This window comes from Pipistrellus kuhlii, unplaced genomic scaffold (genome assembly GCF_014108245.1).
Source record: "Pipistrellus kuhlii isolate mPipKuh1 unplaced genomic scaffold, mPipKuh1.p scaffold_m20_p_22, whole genome shotgun sequence".
NCBI classification, from domain to species: domain Eukaryota; kingdom Metazoa; phylum Chordata; class Mammalia; order Chiroptera; family Vespertilionidae; genus Pipistrellus; species Pipistrellus kuhlii.
Window position 1 is genome coordinate 10,936,380 of NW_023425521.1, and position 19,746 is coordinate 10,956,125.

At 37.7% G+C, this 19,746-nt stretch overlaps 2 protein-coding genes across 14 annotated transcripts in view; both read left to right on the plus strand.

Annotated features, from left to right (window-relative positions):
• The window catches only part of INTS2 (integrator complex subunit 2), a 37,435-nt gene extending 32,612 nt beyond the window's left edge, over positions 1-4,823 (plus strand). For 3 of the 4 annotated variants that reach the window (XM_036451417.2, XM_036451415.2, XM_036451416.2), the window contains exons 20-25: positions 712-910; positions 1,750-2,001; positions 2,346-2,453; positions 2,590-2,695; positions 3,829-4,005; positions 4,106-4,823. In XM_036451417.2, the coding sequence (XP_036307310.1) occupies positions 712-910; positions 1,750-2,001; positions 2,346-2,453; positions 2,590-2,695; positions 3,829-4,005; positions 4,106-4,275 (1,012 nt within the window). In that variant the 3' untranslated portion in view covers positions 4,276-4,823. Of the gene's footprint in view, positions 1-711; positions 911-1,749; positions 2,002-2,345; positions 2,454-2,589; positions 2,696-3,828; positions 4,006-4,105 lie in introns of those variants that run through there. The other variant, XM_036451421.2, reaches the window with a different exon arrangement.
• Positions 4,824-8,121: 3,298 nt separating this feature from the next.
• Positions 8,122-19,746, plus strand: part of BRIP1 (BRCA1 interacting helicase 1) — a 115,593-nt gene continuing 103,968 nt past the window's right edge. For 5 of the 10 annotated variants that reach the window (XM_045586396.1, XM_045586402.1, XM_045586400.1 and 2 more), the window contains exons 1-5: positions 8,122-8,337; positions 12,925-13,047; positions 13,145-13,237; positions 14,571-14,682; positions 16,487-16,660. In XM_045586396.1, the coding sequence (XP_045442352.1) occupies positions 12,952-13,047; positions 13,145-13,237; positions 14,571-14,682; positions 16,487-16,660 (475 nt within the window). In that variant the 5' untranslated portion in view covers positions 8,122-8,337; positions 12,925-12,951. Of the gene's footprint in view, positions 8,338-12,924; positions 13,048-13,144; positions 13,238-14,570; positions 14,683-16,486; positions 16,661-19,746 lie in introns of those variants that run through there. The other 5 variants (XM_045586398.1, XM_036451115.2, XM_045586397.1 and 2 more) reach the window with 4 other exon arrangements.

Here is a 19,746-nt window from a genome sequence, read left to right on the forward strand (position 1 = left end):
GTGAGATGGTACTGCATTGTTGTTTTGATTTGCATCAAATTGGCCACATGAAATCAACATAGATATACTTAGCTCAGTCTCTTATTGGAAATGATAGACTGAGAAATGTCATTTTAGGGTTTTCAAGGGTTCAGTTTAAAAATTTTAGTCATTACCAATTTATCTTTTCTGATTCCTTTTTTAAATTTAATTCAGTTATTCAAGGAATGAATAACTGTACTTATTTCATAGATGAGGAAACTGAGGCTCAGTAAATATTTTTTCCAGGTCAAGTGGATAAAGCACTCTTGGAATACAGAGTTGTCTTGCTCTAAACAAGTAAGAGTGAGGAGTAGAAAGAGTAAATATTCTGCAGTCTCCTTCATCTTATCCATAATAGGATATTTCTCTTTGAAGACAGCTACTTTTCATGATTAGATCTAAAAGATTTACTGGTAGTGCCATTTTCTGCAAAATAGAATATCATTTCTCTAGGACATACATTATACATTATAGGTGGTAAGAGGAAATAAATATCATATAACCTCGAAATATAGAGAAAATAAGACATATTAAACTTTTTTTTTGAGAATGAATATTTCAGTGGGAAAAGTGTTACTTTTCTCTTTTCAGGTTTTTCAGGTACTATTCAAGTTAAACTAATCGGTCATGATCTGGCTAATTTCTACATTTATATTCTTTCTCATGTATTTTTCTTCTTTCTGTATATAGATGCCCCCCATTGATGGATATTACTCTACACATGTTGAATGGATATCTCCTTGCATCCAAAGCTTACCTTAGTGCTCATCTGAAGGAAACAGCAGAGCAGGATAGGTTTTCCCAGAATAATACATTAGGTTTAGTTGGACAAACTGATGGCCCAGAAGTTACTAGAGAAGAACTGAAAAATGCATTACTGGCTGCTCAGGTAATAAAGTAAAATTTAGTAAAAAAGAGCAAGTGATTCACTATTAATAAAATTAAATGGTGGAGACAAACAGAACAAAAAATATATAGTATATATACAGAGTAGGGCAAAAGTAGGTTTATAGGTGTGAAACACAGTTAATTCTTGTGTTATTTACTAGAGGCCCGGTGCACGAATTCATGCACTGGTTGGGTCCCTCGGAGTGGCCTGTGGGGCTCCAGTTCGCTCCTCCAGCCCCGCCTGGCACCCTGCCTTGGCCTGGTGCCATTCCCTCCCCTGTTCCACAATCCCACCTGCTGGGCAATCATCAGTGCTGGGCCCCTCACCCAGCTCCCTCAGCACCTGGGGGCCAGGTGGTGTCTTTGTTCCCCTCCGTTGCTGCCACTGGATACTGTCTGTGGGGTAATTGGCAGGGCAATTGGGCCCCAACTCACACCCGACTTGGCCTGGCACTGCCTGCTCACCTGCTCCACCATCCTGCCAAGGTCCCAGTGTTGTCAGGGCCCATCGGAGCTGGCAGTGCCTCCACTGCCAGTGGCCCCTAGTGGTCACTGCATGTCATAGCGAGTGGTCAAACTCCCAGTCGAGGGGACAATTTTCTTACTAGGCTTTTATTATATAGGATTAACTCAAGGCCCGGTGCATAAATTTGTGCATGGGTGGGATCCAGCCAGCCTAGCCCCAATAAAAAGTTGAGACCCACTGCCCTATAGATTGCTCACTTTTCCCCTAGAAGTACCTTTGTTATAATTTTAACTTGTGTTCATGTGAAAACAAAATCAGATTTGTTTCAAATAAACTCAGAAACTTCTTAAATTCACTGTTTTATTTGCTTGTAGGATAGTGCAGCTGTTCAGATTCTCTTGGAGATTTGCTTACCTACTGAAGAGGAGAAAGCAAAGGGTGTCAATCCAGACAGCTTGCTAAGGAATGTTCAAAGTGTTATCACTACCAGCACTCCAAATAAGGGAATGGAAGAAGGAGAAGACAGTTTGCTTTGTAACCTTCGAGAAGTTCAGTGCCTTATCTGTTGTCTCTTGCACCAAATGTACATTGCAGATCCCAACATTGCTAAGCTTGTTCACTTTCAGGTCTGTTTTCAAAGAATGATGCTTTATGGTTGAACTTTTTTTTTTGGGGGGGGGATGGAGGGTTTGAATACTAAATTAATAGGAATCATTTAGAAATAGGAGATAACACAAATAATTATGTTCCTCTGCAATTTGGAGAAAAATCAGATTAATTTTATATTTTATTTTAGCCTGTGAAAGTGTTTAGATATAATAATTTATTCAAGTGCATCAGAAAGGTGAAACACCAGGATAGATATAGCAACTTTTACATAAAGGAAGTGAAACCTTCCTTCATATTTTTATTTGTATTGGACCTACACTTATTTTCTTTGTATCTTTTCCCTCCTTTCTTGTTGGGATAGGGCTATCCATGTGAACTTTTACCTCTGACTGTCGCAGGCATTCCATCTATGCACATCTGTCTGGATTTCATACCTGAACTTATTGCACAGCCAGAACTTGAAAAACAGGTAATGAGCATTCAGAGCTTTAGATAAGTTTTGATATCTCTCTAGTCTTGCTGGTTCTGTATAACATTTAATAATTTTTTTTAACACTTTAAAGACATTCTTCAGAAACATGTAATATTTGGATTTTGTATTGCAGATATTTGCTATCCAGTTGCTTTCTCATTTGTGTATCCAGTATGCATTACCAAAGTCACTCAGTGTGGCTCGCTTAGCTGTCAATGTCATGGGAACTTTGCTGACAGGTGTGTAGCCAACCAACATCAGTGAGAAAACTTCTAATATAGAAAAGTATATATTGTAGTTTTTCTGATTTTAGTGACACTGTTTTTTTCTGTGTCACTAATAGATTTAATTTATGCCATCTTCTGAAAAATTTTCTATTATAAATGTTATTTATAGTGTAGAGATGAATAGGTAGGCAAACTGTATTATTCATTAAATAATAAGCTTCCCACACTTTATAAATGGAAATCAAATGTACTTTCTGAATGTAATTATATCAATAGAAAACAGATTACATTACGTATGCTTAGAGTTCCAGAAAAACAGTCCTATGTATAAAGAAGACACATAAATTAGTTGTTTTCTTAAGTTCTAAAACATACCCTAACATTTTAACCACCTTCCCGTTCGTAGAGTAGAATAGAATGAAAATAAACTACTTTAAAAGATATGAACTATAATTTAATTTTGTAAAATAATGGCTTAATTTTATATTCTTTTTCAGTGCTCCCATAATACCCTGCTCATTTTTCTTTCCATTGTATTTATTGTACTTCATGTTATAATTATTTGTAGTGGTTAAGAACTTAAAGCCCAAGTTGAGTCATAACTCTACCACTGACTCTATCACTATCTACCGCTGGCTATGTGGCCTTGAACAAATGTGTTAAACTATATATATATATTTGTGTGTGTGTGTTTTAATTGATTTTAGGGAGAAAGAGAAAAGAATATCAGTTTGTTGTCCCACTTATATATGTATTGATTGATTATTATATGTGCCCTTACCAGGGATTGAACCCTCAACCTTGATGTATCAGGGTGATGTTCCAACCAATTGAGCTACCAGCCAGGGATAAACTATGTTTTATTTACGAGTTTTCTCATATAAAAATAGGTATCGCTATAGTACTTTCCTCATTCATAAGATTATGAGAATTACATGAAATAATGCATGTGATACACTTATCACAGTGCATGGGCATAAGAATTTCTATGTTGGATGATGGCTGACTACTGGATTGTGAGCTCCCTAGAGGCAGGGGTGGCCCTGACTTAGAAAACAGTATCCTCAGCACAAACGTGAGACTTGTATAGGCCATACATGTTGAATTTATAACTGTAAAGGTAAAAATTGTTTTATTCTTTCCAGTTTTAACACAGGCTAAGCGATATGCTTTTTTCATGCCAACTCTGCCAAGTTTGGTCTCTTTTTGCCGAGCATTTCCTCCACTGTATGAGGATGTTATGTCTCTGCTGATCCAAATAGGGCAAGTCTGTGCCTCCGATGTTGCCACTCAGACAAGAGACATTGATCCAATTATTACACGTAAGTATAACTTATTTTCAGACTTGTTTTAATATCTCAAATAGACAAAATTCTTTTTAGATTTCTTGCCTTAATTAAAAATGTTTCCATATGTTTTTAGGTCTTCAACAAATAAAGGAGAAACCAAGTGGATGGTCTGGAATCTGTAAAGATTCATCTTACAAAAATGGATCCAGGGACACTGGAAGCATGGATCCTGATGTACAGCTCTGTCATTGTATTGAAAGCACAATAATTGAAATAATAAACATGAGTGTTAGTGGAATTTAAAAAACAAAGTGAAGATGGTTGCTACACACCCAGTATGAATCTATACCTTATAGTAACTCTAAACTGAATGGGAGCAGTGCCATCTTGGAATCAGTAAACTGGTTCAGTTCTCCATGAATACAATATAGAACTCTCTGGAGAATTATGCTTGCTTGTATTTGATTGGCAGTTCTTGGATCTACTCTGCTGGTATGTTTATATTGTAATAGCCGAGTCTCGCGCCCCCCCCCCCCCCCAATTGGGAGCACATTTAAACAACTTATTAGTGGAAAGTGAATTTGTCTTTGTATTTATCTTTTGAAGTGAAGAAAAACTGCTATGCCTTTAATTTCTTATAAAAATGAGTTGGTGGGTAGTCCTAGTGTTTATTTTAGCTGTGAGCTAGTAACAACGTGTGACAATTATGCAATGATGAGAGGGAGAAAAAGGAGAATTCAGGAAAAATTAGGAATTTAAATACCCAAATAGAAATCTCTAAAACTTGCAATGCAAGTAATAGTAATGCAAGATCAAATTCCAGTTCTCAAGAAATGGTATTGAGAAGGCTTTAAGAAAAGGCAAATAGCTTTTTGTAAATGATTTTCATGGAATTACAGGTGAGGATTTTACGATTTTTACGTTTGCTTCAATTTTTTACGAATATGTAAAGCCATATGTTTAAAGAGATACTTGAATAATTTGGGATTTTAAAATACTGGTTTAAAAGTGTATACAGAAATATCTTTGTGCAGAGAAGAATCTGAAAGGAGGGTCTCATTTAGTTTTTTTAAAATTTATTTTTATAATGCTTTACTAACTTATCTAATGGTCAGAAATACATTGGTACCTATTTAAGTTTTAGAGTAATACAACCCTTTACATTAAAGAGCTCTTGGTTTGTCATTAGGATTATAATTCACATCATAATCTTAGAAGATCTTTGACTAAGAAAATGTATACAATGTATGGACCTCAGGAAAAATAAGAAAAACAAACAAACAAACAAACGGAAAATACCATGTTGCAGAAGGATTTTGCAGTCCTCTGCTAGTAACTTCCATTGATCACTAGGTAGATGCATTCAGGTAATCCATAATCCTCATTTTACTTTCTTAATTAAGTATTCAATGTAGAAGGTACTTCTCTTTGCTTTCTGAGGTATAACTGAATGACAGATATTCCCTTCTATTGCCCCCACTTGAAACAGACCCCTTCACTTATAAAAGAAATTAGGCAGGCTAATAAGAAAGCGTGGTTTTTAAGAAATTAAACTTCAGCCTTTTTACTAGCAAATAGTCACATCTCATTTTAAAATGGGATTACTACTGGCCCTACCTCATAAGGGTATTATATGAGAACTAATTTGTAGCTGTTTCAAATCATGAAGTGTACAGTATTATAGATGGTAGCTGCTTAATGTTCGATTAAGTAATTTTTGTGAAAAACAAAAGCATTTAAAAATACCATTAGAAATTTCATATTTTTAAACAAGGCCATTTTGTAGTCTTTTAAAATTAAATACTTCTGCTCTGGAGGCTTTGGAATATTTTGTGAGTAGGTAACCAACCTCTAGGAATTCAGAAAAGGTTGAAATATGTTTTCTAACTGAATGCAGTGCACATTCTTGGAAAATTTTTCAAAGACTGGTCACAACCTGCTGTGTTAAAATAATAACATGCTGTTTTTCATCAGATTTGTTGATGATGTAAATAAATTGTGTAAATATATTAGTAAATGCTAATATTCATGTATTTTAAGTTAAGGTTATAAAATTTGTCAAATGTGATTTTTTTTTATTCAAGTGAAAACAGATGTGTGCAGCTATTTTGAATATTGGTTTATAAACATTCATCTTTATCAAATGAAGTTGTATTTTTTGTTTCATTTCACTACTATTAATCTGAAAGGAACAGTTCATGGAATTGGATTCTAGGACTGTGTGGCTTCAGGGCATAAGTGAATCTATTTCTGTGTGCCACATACATCAAAGGCAACACAGGGTTAGAGTCTGTTCAGCTCTTCAGAAATTTAGGCAAGAAGAATCAGCGTAGTAATCCTGGAGCAGTTACTTAAAAGATATTTAAAAACCTTGTAGGCTGGCTGTCTTGGCTCAGTGGTTGAGCATGAACCTATGAACCAGGAGGTCATGGTTTATTCCCAGTATGGGTGAGCAGGAGGCAACTGATCAATGATTCTCATCACGATGTTTTTATCTCTCTTGCTCTTCTCTGAAATAAAATGTAATTTAAAAATTATAAAAGAATAACAATTTGAAGGTATACTTAGGGGCGTATTTTTAAAAAATATATATTTTATTGATTTTTTTACAGAGAGGAAGGGAGAGAAATAGAGAGCTAGAAACGTCGATGAGAGGGAAACATACTTAGGGGTGTATTTTTATAAATTACCCGTTATTCCACTGTTTTAACAATAAATTACAGTTTTGTACCTTCCCTTCATCTTTGCTTATATTTTCATATAATTCTTAATACCCAGTGTGGATTTTTTTTGTTTTTTGTTTTAATTTAACTTTAGATAGAATTTTTTTTTTGCAGGCTGCTTAGTTTTTTTAAAATTTATTATTATTTTTTAAATATATTTTATTGATTTTTTACAGAGAGGAAGGGAGAGAGGCAGCTAGAAACATCAATGAGAGAGAAACATAGATCAGCTGCCTCCTGCACACCTCCCACTGGGCATGTGCCCACAACCAAGGCACAAGCCCCCATTGGAATTGAACCTGGGACCCCTCAGTCCGCAGGCCAATGCTCTATCCACTGAGCCAAACTGGTTTCGGCTGCTTAGTTTTTATAATTATTTTATTGGCTTCATACTGATTGAATTGATATAACCATCTCCCTATTACTAGGCTGGGAGTTTATAGTCGCCCCCTTCCCCCAGTATTATAATAGATACTGATCAACTAAGGTATTGTTTAATTTTCTTTCTTAAAGATTACTTCTTTAGGATAAATTTCTCAGCCTGAAATTACTAAATTAAAGAGTAAAATTTATTTTTATGACTTAAGTTTTGTCTTTTGGGGAAGATGTAAGACTCTCCTCCTGCTTCTCCCTCCTGCAGCACACCTCTCTCCCCAAAGTAGTTTCCCGAATTTGAGAAACTAGTTGGTTTTCCTTTTCTGGTACACTATTTGAGCCAAGTTTAGGCTTTACAGAATGAAAAAAAATTTTTGGGGGGCAAGACGATTAGCCGCCTACCTTTGAGAAAACGGAAGTGTACTCTTGGCAAAGGAGAATAAATTGATTTTTAGGAGGGATCAGTCTTAACGGAGGAAGACGTAAGTGATCTGGTGCTGGAGAGACCTCGAGCTTCTCTGGTAGAATATGATATCTGGGAATCCTTGATTGAGACATTGTAGTCAAGAACCTTTCACCTCGTTCGGTTCAGTGGGCCAGCCATTCCAGCCTCCTTCTTTCCCATACCCTGGGCACTCATTAATTCAAGTTCGGAATTCTGAATCCAGCGGCATTGAAAAACGCTTAGAGGAGAGGTCGGCAAGGCTCAAAGGTGCCTCCTCTCCGTTTACCTACAGACCTTAAGAAGAACATTTCTAATTCCCCTAGAAACTGACACACGGCTTAAACCACCGGTTGCAAAAAGCTAAACTGCTCTGTTTCTCCTTAAATCACTAGGAAGTGCGCGGAGTCAGTGACTTTCCCGTTCGCCTTCCGGGGCCGCCAATTATCGCGGTCGAATGATAGCGCGAGGCTCCCATTGGGCGCAGAACTCCCGTGCCCTCGGATTGGTTGCTTGATTTCTGGTCTCGGCGTGTGATTGGCTTGTCGGAGCTCGTCCAGGCGATTGGGTGCCGGGAGCCGAGGGGGCGGGAGGCGGGAATTCGTCGGGGAGAGTTGTGGCGGGGACCGATGGGAACTGGGGGAGAGGAAAACTAAGGCGGCGCGGGCCCGCGACCAGGCCCGGGGGCAGCAGCCTAGCGAGGGCGGGGGAGGCCACCACCTCCCCTCGGCGCCTGGGCTCCGCTTTGTTTGCTCGCCGACGTCGCGTCCTTTTCTCCCGTGAGTCGGAGCCCGGGCTGCGTCGCTTCGGTTTTCCTCAGCCCAGGCAAGTCTGTCACCGCGGGGAGAGTGCTTCCACCCTCCGGAGGGGCGCCTCCCGCCGCCGCCCGGCGGCCTCCCCTGCGCCCGCGGGGTCTTGCCTGGCTCCGGGGGCAGGGCAGGGGGCGGGAGCCAACCTGGGAGCCCGGAGGGCGCCTGTCCTCACCTCAGAGCAAAGGCCTGTTGTTGGCCCGGGGCCTCGCGGTGACTTGGCCGCAGGGGCGACCGCGGCTGGCAGACCCCTTCCCCCCTTATGTCGGGGAAGCTATCCAGTTTTGAGAAGCTTTTTGCCACAATCGGGGATTGGGGGTGGTGGTGATTTCTTGGTAATAGCTGAATAACTAGGCCAGCGTTGAGTGGTTGGTTTCAGAACAAGGGGTTAAATCAGAACCAGATTTAATTCTCAGAGCCTCAGAGATGGAGTCACAGACTGTTAGGTTAAAATAGTGGTTGTTGCCCTAGCCGTTTGGCTCAGTGGATAGAGCGTTGGCCTGCACCCTGAAGCGTCCCGGGTTTGGTTCCGGTCCAGGGCATGTACTGAGGTTGCAGGCTCCCCGCCCTGGTCAGGCGGGCAATGCGGGAGGCAGCCAATCGATGTGTCTTTCTCACGTCTGTGTTTCCTGTTTCTCTCCCTTCCAACTCCCTAAAAATCAATGGGGGGAAAAAATTCTTGAATGAGGAAGGATATATATAGATAGATATAGATATAGATATAGATATATATAAATATACACACACATACTTCTCTGGAAGTATATATATATGTATATATATATATATATATATATATATATATATATACACACACACACACACACACACACACACACACACATACACACACACATACACACATACTTCTCTGGGAACACATTAGGTTATTATTGGCTTCAATCTATGGAATTGCTGTTTTAACCATCCCTCCATCCCCTAGATTAGGGGTGTCGAACTCAATCAGAGAAGGGGCCAAAATCTAAAATCCAGCCTAAATCGCGAGCTGAATGGTTTACTGAACAGTCATAAACTGTCATTGTGATGGAAACGCAGCGGAGTGCAGTGATGACAGCGCGGTGCGGGCCACATTGCAAGGCCTGGCGGGACGGATTTGGCCCGCGGGCCTTGTGTTTGAGACATGTGCCCTAGATTGAATTTACCTTCCCCTCCCCGCTCTGTTGCAAATAACTTATCACTTGATAACTGTGTATGTCATTTCCCCCTGGATTTTCAGTTGTTTCCTTAGGATATGTTTCTGGGAATGAGAAACCTATGGGCTTTCTCCTGAGAAAAATGCAGCTATGCACAGGAACCTTTGCATGCACCATCAGGAGGTCACAGTCTCCCAGTGACCCCTGTGGATCCTAGGTTAAGAAAGGGTGGTTTAGAAGAGGTCACTTCCTCTGGAGTTTAGACTCATTCTGTAGTTACCTTATCCTAACTCAGTGCTTGGTTAATTTGCATAGAATCCTATCAGATAGATAACATCTCCATTTCACAGGCTCTGAGACCTTAAGGCTTAAGCGATTCACACAATGAAATTCAAATTTAGGCTTGCCTGACTCCAAAGCCCACTTCTTTCCATTATACCATGCTGTCCTTTAAGTAGGAATTATTGCACACCTGCTATATATGCCAAGGAGTTTTTCTCCTTACAACCATTTTGAAATGAAGCATTATTATAGGTAAGGATCTTACTAGCAGTGTTTCCCAAACTTTTGACATATGTGTACCCTTCTATAATTTTCGTAACGCTGAGTACCCCTCGTACTCATGAGACGTAGAATTAGGCGCAGCTAAGCACGGTGCAGTGCATATCCCCACCAAACTCCGGTGCAAGGCGTACCCCCACCAAACTCTTTCCGTACCCCTGGGGGTACGCGTACCACACTTTGGGAAACACTGGTCTAGAGAAATGAAGAGACGTGATCAAGGTGCCTGTGGGAGTTGTCACAATCTGATCTAGAACCTTTATTTCCTAACCCCTGGTCCACAGCTTTGGCATAGTAGGGATACACAACCAGGTGCGTTCGATTCCAAGACTGCACTCAAGTGCGGTGATTTATGAGAGCAGGAAATTATTTCACTTCCATTTGTTTTGTTTATATAGTTATTCCAATTTTTATTTCCAGATTTCTGTCCTAGGGTTGGGTATCTGGTTTTCTTTGAATAGCAGTTTGTTTTTTCTTTTTTTTTAAACTATATTTAGGTCCTTTTCTTTTTAAAAAAATAAATTTTATTTATTTTTTACAGAGAGGAAGGGAGAGGGACAGAGAGTTAGAAACATTTATGAGCGAAAAACATTGATCAGCTGCCTCCTGCATGTACACCCCACTGGGGATGTGCCTGCAAACAAGGTACATGTCCCTGACTGGAATCGAACCCCCAAGTCCTCAGACCGACCGTTTAGGGCATTATCTTCAGCATTTTTTTATTCTTTTAAAAAATATATATTTTGAATGAGAGAATCCAAGATGGCTGCTCGGGTAGGCAACTAGCCACAGCCGCACACAACAATTTCAACAAAATACAACTAAAATATAAAATGGACATTACCCAGAACTACAGGAAAGTCGACTGACTGGAAATTCTACAACAAGAAGCAAGGAGAAAACCAGAAGGAAGCGCGGAGGAGCTGTAAAAGCCCAAGGTACGGAGACACTCGGCGCGCGAGGAGAGGACAGAGCCGGAGAGGAGGGAGGCCGAGTGCCTGGCTGGCGGTCCCAAGCAGGAAGGAGAGAAAAGCTCCGACTGCGCTGGGCCCAGCTCCAACTGCTCTGAACCCCAATTCTAGGCCAGACCCCGGGGACCCAGGCTCATCCATAGGGAGCCGGGCTGTAAGGCGAGACTCCGGGGAAGCGGCGAAAGGAGGTCCCGAAGGCACTCACACTGCGCGCAGAGAAGGGCCGGCTGTGCCGCGGGACTGCCCTGACGGGAAGGAGACAGGCTCCAGACTGCTCTGAACGCCACCTCCAATCCCACTACCAACTGAACTGAACCCCAATACCGGACTCATTGGGGGAGAGCATAGACAGTTTGGCAGCAGGCGAAAATCGAGGGCACCTTTCTCTCAGAGGCGCTTGCAACAAGTACTGAAGGACCCTGAGTCTCTGGAGTCGCATAGGGCGGGGCTGACAGAAGCCAAGGCTGTAGGCTCCACCCTGAAACCCCGCCCAATCAGGAAAGCTACCTGCGAAAATGCCTAAACCAAATAAATCACAAACGAAAGAAATGGAGGACAAAAAACAACTGGATATAGAGTTCAAAACCACACTTATAAGGTTGTTCAAGAATCTCCTAGAAAAGGCCGATAAAATAAACAAGACCTATGAGGATATGAAAAGGGATCAACTAGAAATGATAAGGGATCAACAAGAAATAAAGAATACATTGTCTGAAATAAAAAATATTTTATGGAGTCCTAAAAACAGAATGGAAGATCACAAGAATCAAGTCAAAGATTTGGAACATAAAGAGCCAGAAGGCACTCCTCCGCAGAAGCAAGAAGGCAAGAGAATCCAGAAAGTTGAAGATAATGTAAGAAACATCTGGGACAACTTCAAGCAAACCAACATCAGAATTATGGGGGTCCCAGAATATGAGAGAGAGCAAGATATCGAAAACATACTGAAAGAAATAGTGACAGAAAACTTTCCCCACCTGGTGAAAGAATTAGACTTACAAGTCCAGGACGCACACAGAACTCCAAACAAAAGGAATCCAAAGAGGACCACACCAAGACAAATCATAATTAAGATTCCAAGAGCAAAAGACAATGAGAGAATATTAAAAGAAGCAAGAGCAAAGAAGGTAGTTACCTATAAAGGAGCACCTATACGATTGTCAGCTGATTTCTCAACAGAAACCATGCAGGCCAGACGGGAATGGCAAGAAATATTCAAGGTGATGAATAGCAAGAACCTACAGCCAAAGATAATCTATCCAGCAAAGCTATCACTCAGATTCGAAGGTCAGATAAAGAGCTTCACTAATAAAAAAAAGCTAAAGGAGTTCATTACCACCAAACCAGAATTATATGAATTGCTGAAGGGGGTTCTTTCAGAAGAGAAAGTAAATAAAGATAAAAATTATGAACAACAAATACGTAACTATCAACAAGTGAATCTAAAAACCAAGGAAACTAAAAAAAACAACAAAAAACTGAGGGACAATATTAACTGTTGAATATAATAGAATCAGAGGTATGGAAGGGGAGTGAACTGTTTATTCTTGGGGAAAAGGGGAGAGGGGGATGTGGGAAGAGACTGAACATAAACTGTGCACCTATGGATGAGGACAATGGGGAGTGGGGAAAGGGCAGAGGGTGGGGTGAGAAGGGGGGGAAAGGAACATTTGTAATATTATGAACAATAAAAATTTATTAAAAAAAAAAAAAAAAAGACATCGATGGGAGAGAATCATCGATCAGCTGCCTCTTGCACCCCTCCCACCAGGGATGTGCCCGCAACCAAGGTACATGCCCTTGACTGGAATCGAACCTGGGACCCTTCAGTCTGCAGGCTGACGCTCTATCCACTGAGCAAACTGGTCTCGGTAGTCTTAAGCATTTTTTCAATATTGATTTTCATTTGTGTTGCAGTTAGGAATCTGAAGTAAACAGGAAAGTATGATGTCTTCAGAATGGTCTGAATATACCATTGGTGGGGTGAAGATTAACTTTCCTTGTAAAGCTTATCCATCCCAGCTTGCTATGATGAATTCTGTAAGTATTTTTCAGCAGTTATTTCAAGTCTTATTAAGATACATATGCCTGTAATGCATAACATACACTGAGTCTGTGACTACATTTATTTTCTCAGATAGTAAATGGATTGAAAACATTTGATGGGTTCATTGACGAACATCTAACCTTTGGAAAATATTACTGTTCCTGGCTACACTGTGTGTCCATGGTTAGTTACGAGGCAAAGGAGAACATTCTGAACAAAGTTCTCAGCTCATTTGGAACTTTTACTTTACAGAATTACTGCTTTCTATAAAGTATTTATTGTCTTCCACATGGAATACTCTAGTTTCTATGGTAATTTTTTTGAAGATATTTCAGTTATTTAGAAAGTTAATATACAAATTTGAGTAAACCAACTTTCCAGCTTTGCTGTAATTTAATATTTTGCCATATTTGCTTTATACCTTGTTTATAAATAACAGGATTATTAGTATCCTACTTTTTTTCTTTTTCTTTCCTAGCATTGCTTTAATACATTTATTATGTATATATCCTGTTAATTTACATATATTTGAACTTCGCACAATGATATGCACTATACCTCTCTTTCTGTAGAACTTGACATTTTTTTTTTCCTTAACATTATTATTATTATTTTAATAGATTTTAGAGAGAGGAAAGGTGAGAGTGGGGGAGAAACATCTGTCGGTTGCCTCCCACACGCCCCGGCCAGGGACTGAACCTGCGACCTTTGTATGTGCTCCGACCAGGAATTGAACCTGCCAATTTTTGGTGTACTGGAGGATGTTCCAACCAACTTTGCCAAACTGGCCAGGGCAGCTTAACATTATTTTTAAGTTGTAGCCCTGACCTGGCCGGCATGGCTAACTGGTCGACCGATGAACCAGAAGGTCTTGATTTGATTCCCAGTCAGGGCTTATGCATTGGTTGTGGGTTCAGTCCCCAGTGTGGGGCATGCAGGGGCCAGCCAATCAATGATTCTTTCTCATCATTGATGTTTCTCTCTCTCTCTCTCTCCCTTCCTCTCTGAAATTAATAAAAATATACACACAAAAAAAGATGTAATCCTGTTGATTGCTAATTCATTTTAATTGCTTTTATGGGTTCCATTATATGAATGCCAGGATTTTTTTTGGTACATTATCCTTCTAATAGACATTTAGATTGTATATATTCTTTTGAAATTATAAACAGTGTTGCTGTGAACTTTCTTTTTTTAATTTTTATTTTATTTTATTGATTTTTTTACAGAGAGGAAGAGAGAGGGATAGAGAGTTAGAAACATCGATGAGAGAGAGTCATTGATCAGCTGCCTCTTGTATACCCCCTACTGGGGATGTGCCCGCAACCAAGGTATATTCCCTTGACTGGAATCGAACCCAGGACCTTTCAGTCTGCAGGCTGACGCTCTATCCACCGAGCCAAACCAGTTTTGGCTGCTATGAACTTTCTTATGCATATTTTCTTCTGATGGAGAGAGACTCTAATGAAATAAAATTGTTTATTGATTTTTTTATTTATTGTTTTTGTACCCATAGATTGTCAGAGGATTGAATAGTAAGCAGCATTGTTTGTTGGAAAGTCCTACGGGAAGTGGGAAAAGCTTAGCCTTACTTTGTTCTGCTTTAGCATGGCAACAGTCTCTTAGTGGTAAGTAGCTGATTGCTAGCTTCTGGTTGCTTATTAGGACCCGGAAAAAAAAAATGAAGTACTTTTCATTCAGAATGATTCATCTGTATTCTAGCTAACTTAGTATTCTCTTTTAAGGTCTTTCTTTATGATGTTACTATGTCTTCCAAAAGAATTTCAATATGGCAAAACATGTTCAATTAGTCCCCAAACAAATTTGAACATAATGTAGTTTTTTATTTGATGATTCAGAGTATATATAAGAATCTTGGCATGCTTATTATCATCAAAACTAGAGGCCTGATACACGAAATTCGTGCAAGGTGCTCAGCCCTCCCAGCTGCTGTCAGAAGGTCTTCAGGCTGTCTGGTCTAATTAGCATATTATGCTTTTATTATAGATAATTATAATTTTCATGTAAAAGATGCAAGAGATGGGTCTGTCATGATGCCAGAATAGCAATAATTGTGTGTGCGTGCGGGTGCGGGTGCGTGTGTGTGTGCGGGTGCGTGTGTGTGTGTGTGTGTGTGTGTTGAGTAAATTCTGTGGTATATTTGCTTATCTGTCCCTTTCTCATAACATTAAAACATGGAATATATAAAAAGGAAAACATTCTAGTTGATCTTTCTACTGGTTTGGGTACTAGATAAACATTTGTTGTAAAATTGTTTGTATGAATCCATATTATTTTTCATTATATTTACTTTACTTGCGAAAAAAATGCTTAGTAATATTTTCTTTTATGAAAGATTTTCTAATACACATCATGAATCTAAAGTACAATATTATATACGTTTTAGTTACATAATTAGATTGCTTTGACCTAAAGTGTTAGCAGAGTTTAAAAGTAAGCATGGGTTTGAATATGTAAGTATGTATATGTGTGTGTGTGTGTGTGTGTGTGTGTGTGTGTGTGTGTGTGTGTATGAATATATAATGTTTTTTAAATGGAAATGTATGTGTTACTGATAAGACTATTAAATATTAAAAATAAAAAGTAAATATTTTATAAGCTTTTGGTTGTCCGTTTTGATTCTTACTGATGTTAAGTTAATCTTTGGGGGAAAATGAGGTTATCTTAATAACTTAAAATTTTAATGAGATTCTGGAAAATAGAACTATTATTATTTCTGTAGTATAGAGAGGAAAATAATGCAGTACTCTTTTAGAGAAAATAAATTACTCAACTTTTTTTGTATCTATGAATTGTATATTGAAACACACAGGCAAATAATGTAGATATTGCAATTTTGTATTATATAAAGTACTGAAAATTACCTGTTTTATTTAATTTGAATATTGACTTTAAAGTGTATTTTGATACATATATCATAATCACTACATCAGGAAACATGTTTCTGTTTGAAATAGAAGTATAATGTGGGAATGATTTAACTTTTATGTGTTTACATTATAATTTAACTTATTGTACTTTCAAATTCTTGATTAAGGAAAATAGCAGTAATGAAGAAGATATTTTAGGTCTTTATTCCATGCTTGATATTTTAATAACTCTCAATATAAATTAATACTTACGTTGTTGTGCCTTTATTACATTATTTGTTTTTTTATAATTAGATTTTAATAAATTCTATAAATAACATGATAACTTTTCTACATGTTTCTGGCATAAATGTTTCTCTGCTATCAAATTTGATGTCTAAATTTGCTAGGTACTTTTTCAATTTTAGCACACAAAGTGTTGCATCCTGGGATATCTCCCAATCCTGGGCAAATTGGGGTGTTTGCTTACCCCAAATGCATAGAAAGATTGAGTTAAAAGAAATCAGAAATGTTATAAATAGAAGTTCTTTTATTTTTTTAGGAAAGCCAGTAGATGAAAGCTTAAGTAAAAAAGCTGAAGTATTATTGTCATGTTGTTGTACATGCCATTCAAAGAATTTTACAAACGATGACATGAATGAAGGAACTTCACGTCATTTCAATAGTACAAGTACACCACCTTCTGAGAGAAATGGAACTTCATCACCTTGTCAAGGTAGTTCAGATTTTGTGGGGTCTGTTAGTATCTGTAACAGAAGCCTTATTTATTGTTGTTATGAGACCTTATTTAGATAAATTTGGTTAGTGTAATTGATATGTATGTCTACATATATTCTCTGGAATTATTATTAGTATTATTATTAATATATATATTTTATTGATTTTTCACAGAGAGGAAGGGAGAGGGATAGAGAACCAGAAACATCGATGAGAGAGAAACATCCACCAGTTGCCTCCTGCACATCCCCTATTGGGGATGTGCCTGCATCCAATGTACATGCCCTTGACCAGAATCGAACCTGGGACCTTTCAGTCCGCAGACCGACGCTCTATCCACTGAGCCAAACCGGCCTCGGCTCTGGAATTATTTTTAGATAATTCATAGAGTGGTCAGAACTCCTTGGATTATTCTTGACTTGACTTTTTATTCAGATATTTTGCTAGCTTAAATTATTTTTTGAAGGCAAGGCAGAATAAATGATATTCAGAGACTATGCTATTTGTAGGCATTATTGTTAATTATGTGGTAGAATTTTATAATACATATTAATTTGTATTGTAAGACAAACTCTAATCAGCCTCATTTATTCTAGATAAATTTTTTATTTTTTTTTTATTTTTTATTTTATTTTTTTTAAATTTATTTTTTATTTTATTTTTTTTAAATTAATTAATTTTTTTTACATATTTTAATGATTTTTTTTGCCCCCCTCCCTCCCTCCCCCATATCCCTTCCCTCCCCATAGTTTTATGTCCATTGGTTGTACTTATATGCATGTATACAAGTCCTTCGGTTGATCTATTATCTCCCCCATTATTCTAGATAAATTTGCCTGATCTTCTGAGATAAGCATTCTACTAAAAAAATACAATAATACTCTAATGGGATTTTCTTTATAGGTTACTATCTTCTTTTCTCTGTCTGCCTTGAGATTCTCTCTTTGTTGTTAGTTTTTGACAGTTTTTGATATAATGTGCCTTTGAGAAAGAGCCTTTTTGGATTGAGATAATCAAGTATTCTGTTAGCTTCTTGGATTTGAGGACCCAGTTCTTTGTATAGGTTTGGGAAGTTCTCATCAATTATTTGTTTGAATAGGTTCTTCATTTCCTTCTTCCTCTTTTCTTCTGGTGTACCCATTATTCTTTTTGTTGTTGTTGTTAATCCTCTCCCAAGGATATTTTTCCCATTGAATTTTAGAAAGAGTGGAAGAAGGGGTAGAAACAGAGAAACACTGATGTGAGAGAGACACATCAATTGGTTGCCTCCTGAATACACCCTGACCAGGGCCAGGATTGAGCCTGCAACAAAATATGTACCCTTGACCAGAATTGAACACAGGACTCTTCAGTTTGCATGCCGACATTTTATCCACTGAATCAAATCGACTAGGGCCCCATTATTCTTATAGTAGAGGCCCGATGCACGAAATTTTCAAGAGAAGGCCAAGGCCTTCCTTCTCCCGGCTGACGGCACCAGCTTCCCTCTGGCATCCGGGACCCGGGCTTCCCTCCCAGCCCTGGCTTTGTCTGGAAGGTCATCTGGAGGGATGTCTGGTCTAATTAACATATTAAGCTTTTATTATTATAGATTGCTCTTTCTAATGAGTTCAGATACTTTTTGAATAATTTTTTTTAAACTCACGATTTTTTCTTTCCTCTTGAGTATTTAATTCTACATTTCTGTCTTCATTATCACTAATTTGTCCTCCCATCTGGTCTGCTCTATTTCCGAAGCTTGCTAGTTCTTTCTTCATCTCATTTACTCAGTTCTTCAGTTTCAGAATTTCTGTTTGGTTCTTTTTTTTATTTTTATTTTCAATCTCTTTGGTAAAATACTATTAAGTTTTGAGAGTTTCTTCATATATTTGAGTACAAGTTTTTTAAAAAAATACATAGTTGTAGGTTTACAGTAGGTCTAAAATGCATTTAGAGTTAATTTTTTAATATGGTGCAAGGTATGGATCCAAGTTCATTTATTTTGCATATGTATATCTAATTATTTAGCATCATTTATTGAAAAGGCTATCCTTTGTCCACTGCATTCATTGCCTTTGTAAAAAATCAGTTGTCAATTACAACTTTCTTTTTAACATTATTGTGGTGTAGAGTATATACAATAGTCTCTTGAAGAATCAAATAGCAATAAATCATGGTTGCATTCTGATACTCTCTTTATATTTTGAAGTAAATTCTTTAATAAGATATAACCTAAATACAGAAAAGTGAACAAATTCTAAGTGTATACTAGTAGTTTGAAGAATTTTCACAAAGCAAACATACTAATATACTCCCAACTAGATAAAAAATAGGATATGACCAACACATCTCATCCTCTTTGTTAGTCACCTTTCCACAGGTAATTGCTATCTTCCCTTCTATCACCATTAGTGAGCTTTGCCTTATTATAGAAATGAAATTATATCCATCTACTTTTGCTTAATGCTATACTTATGAGATTTATTTGTGTGTTGCATATAGTAGTACTTATTGCTATATATTATTTTCTTCTGAGAATATACTGCAATTTATTAATTTATCTTATAGTTGTTAGACATTTGGGCGGTTTCTGCTTTAGGTTATTAATGCTGTTTTGAACATTCTTTTTTAAAAAAATATGGACTTATATATATTTTTTTAGATGTATTTTTTTATTGATTTCAGAGAAGAAGGGAGAGGGAGAGAGAGAAATGTCAATGATGGAGACAATCATTGATTGGCTGCCTCCTGCATTCCCCCTACTGGGGACCAAGCCTAACTAACATAGAAGCTTAGTAAGAAAGTGACATTGAGACCCTGTAAAGAAATATTGTTATAGAAATGAAAGACATTTTCTTGAGATAGTTTTACAGTTATATTTTTAAAAATCACATTATTGGGAATGGTCTACAACAGTATAAACCTGTTAAAATTGGACTTGCCTATTGAAAACATTTTTCTAAATATTTTCTATATTTTGTTAAAGTAATCGGGTAAAGTGCTTTTAAACATGTTTAGCAATTAAAAAATATATATTAATTTCTAAAATAAGTCTACATCTTGATTCTAATTTTTTTAGGAAAATTGGCTAAGTATAAGTTATTT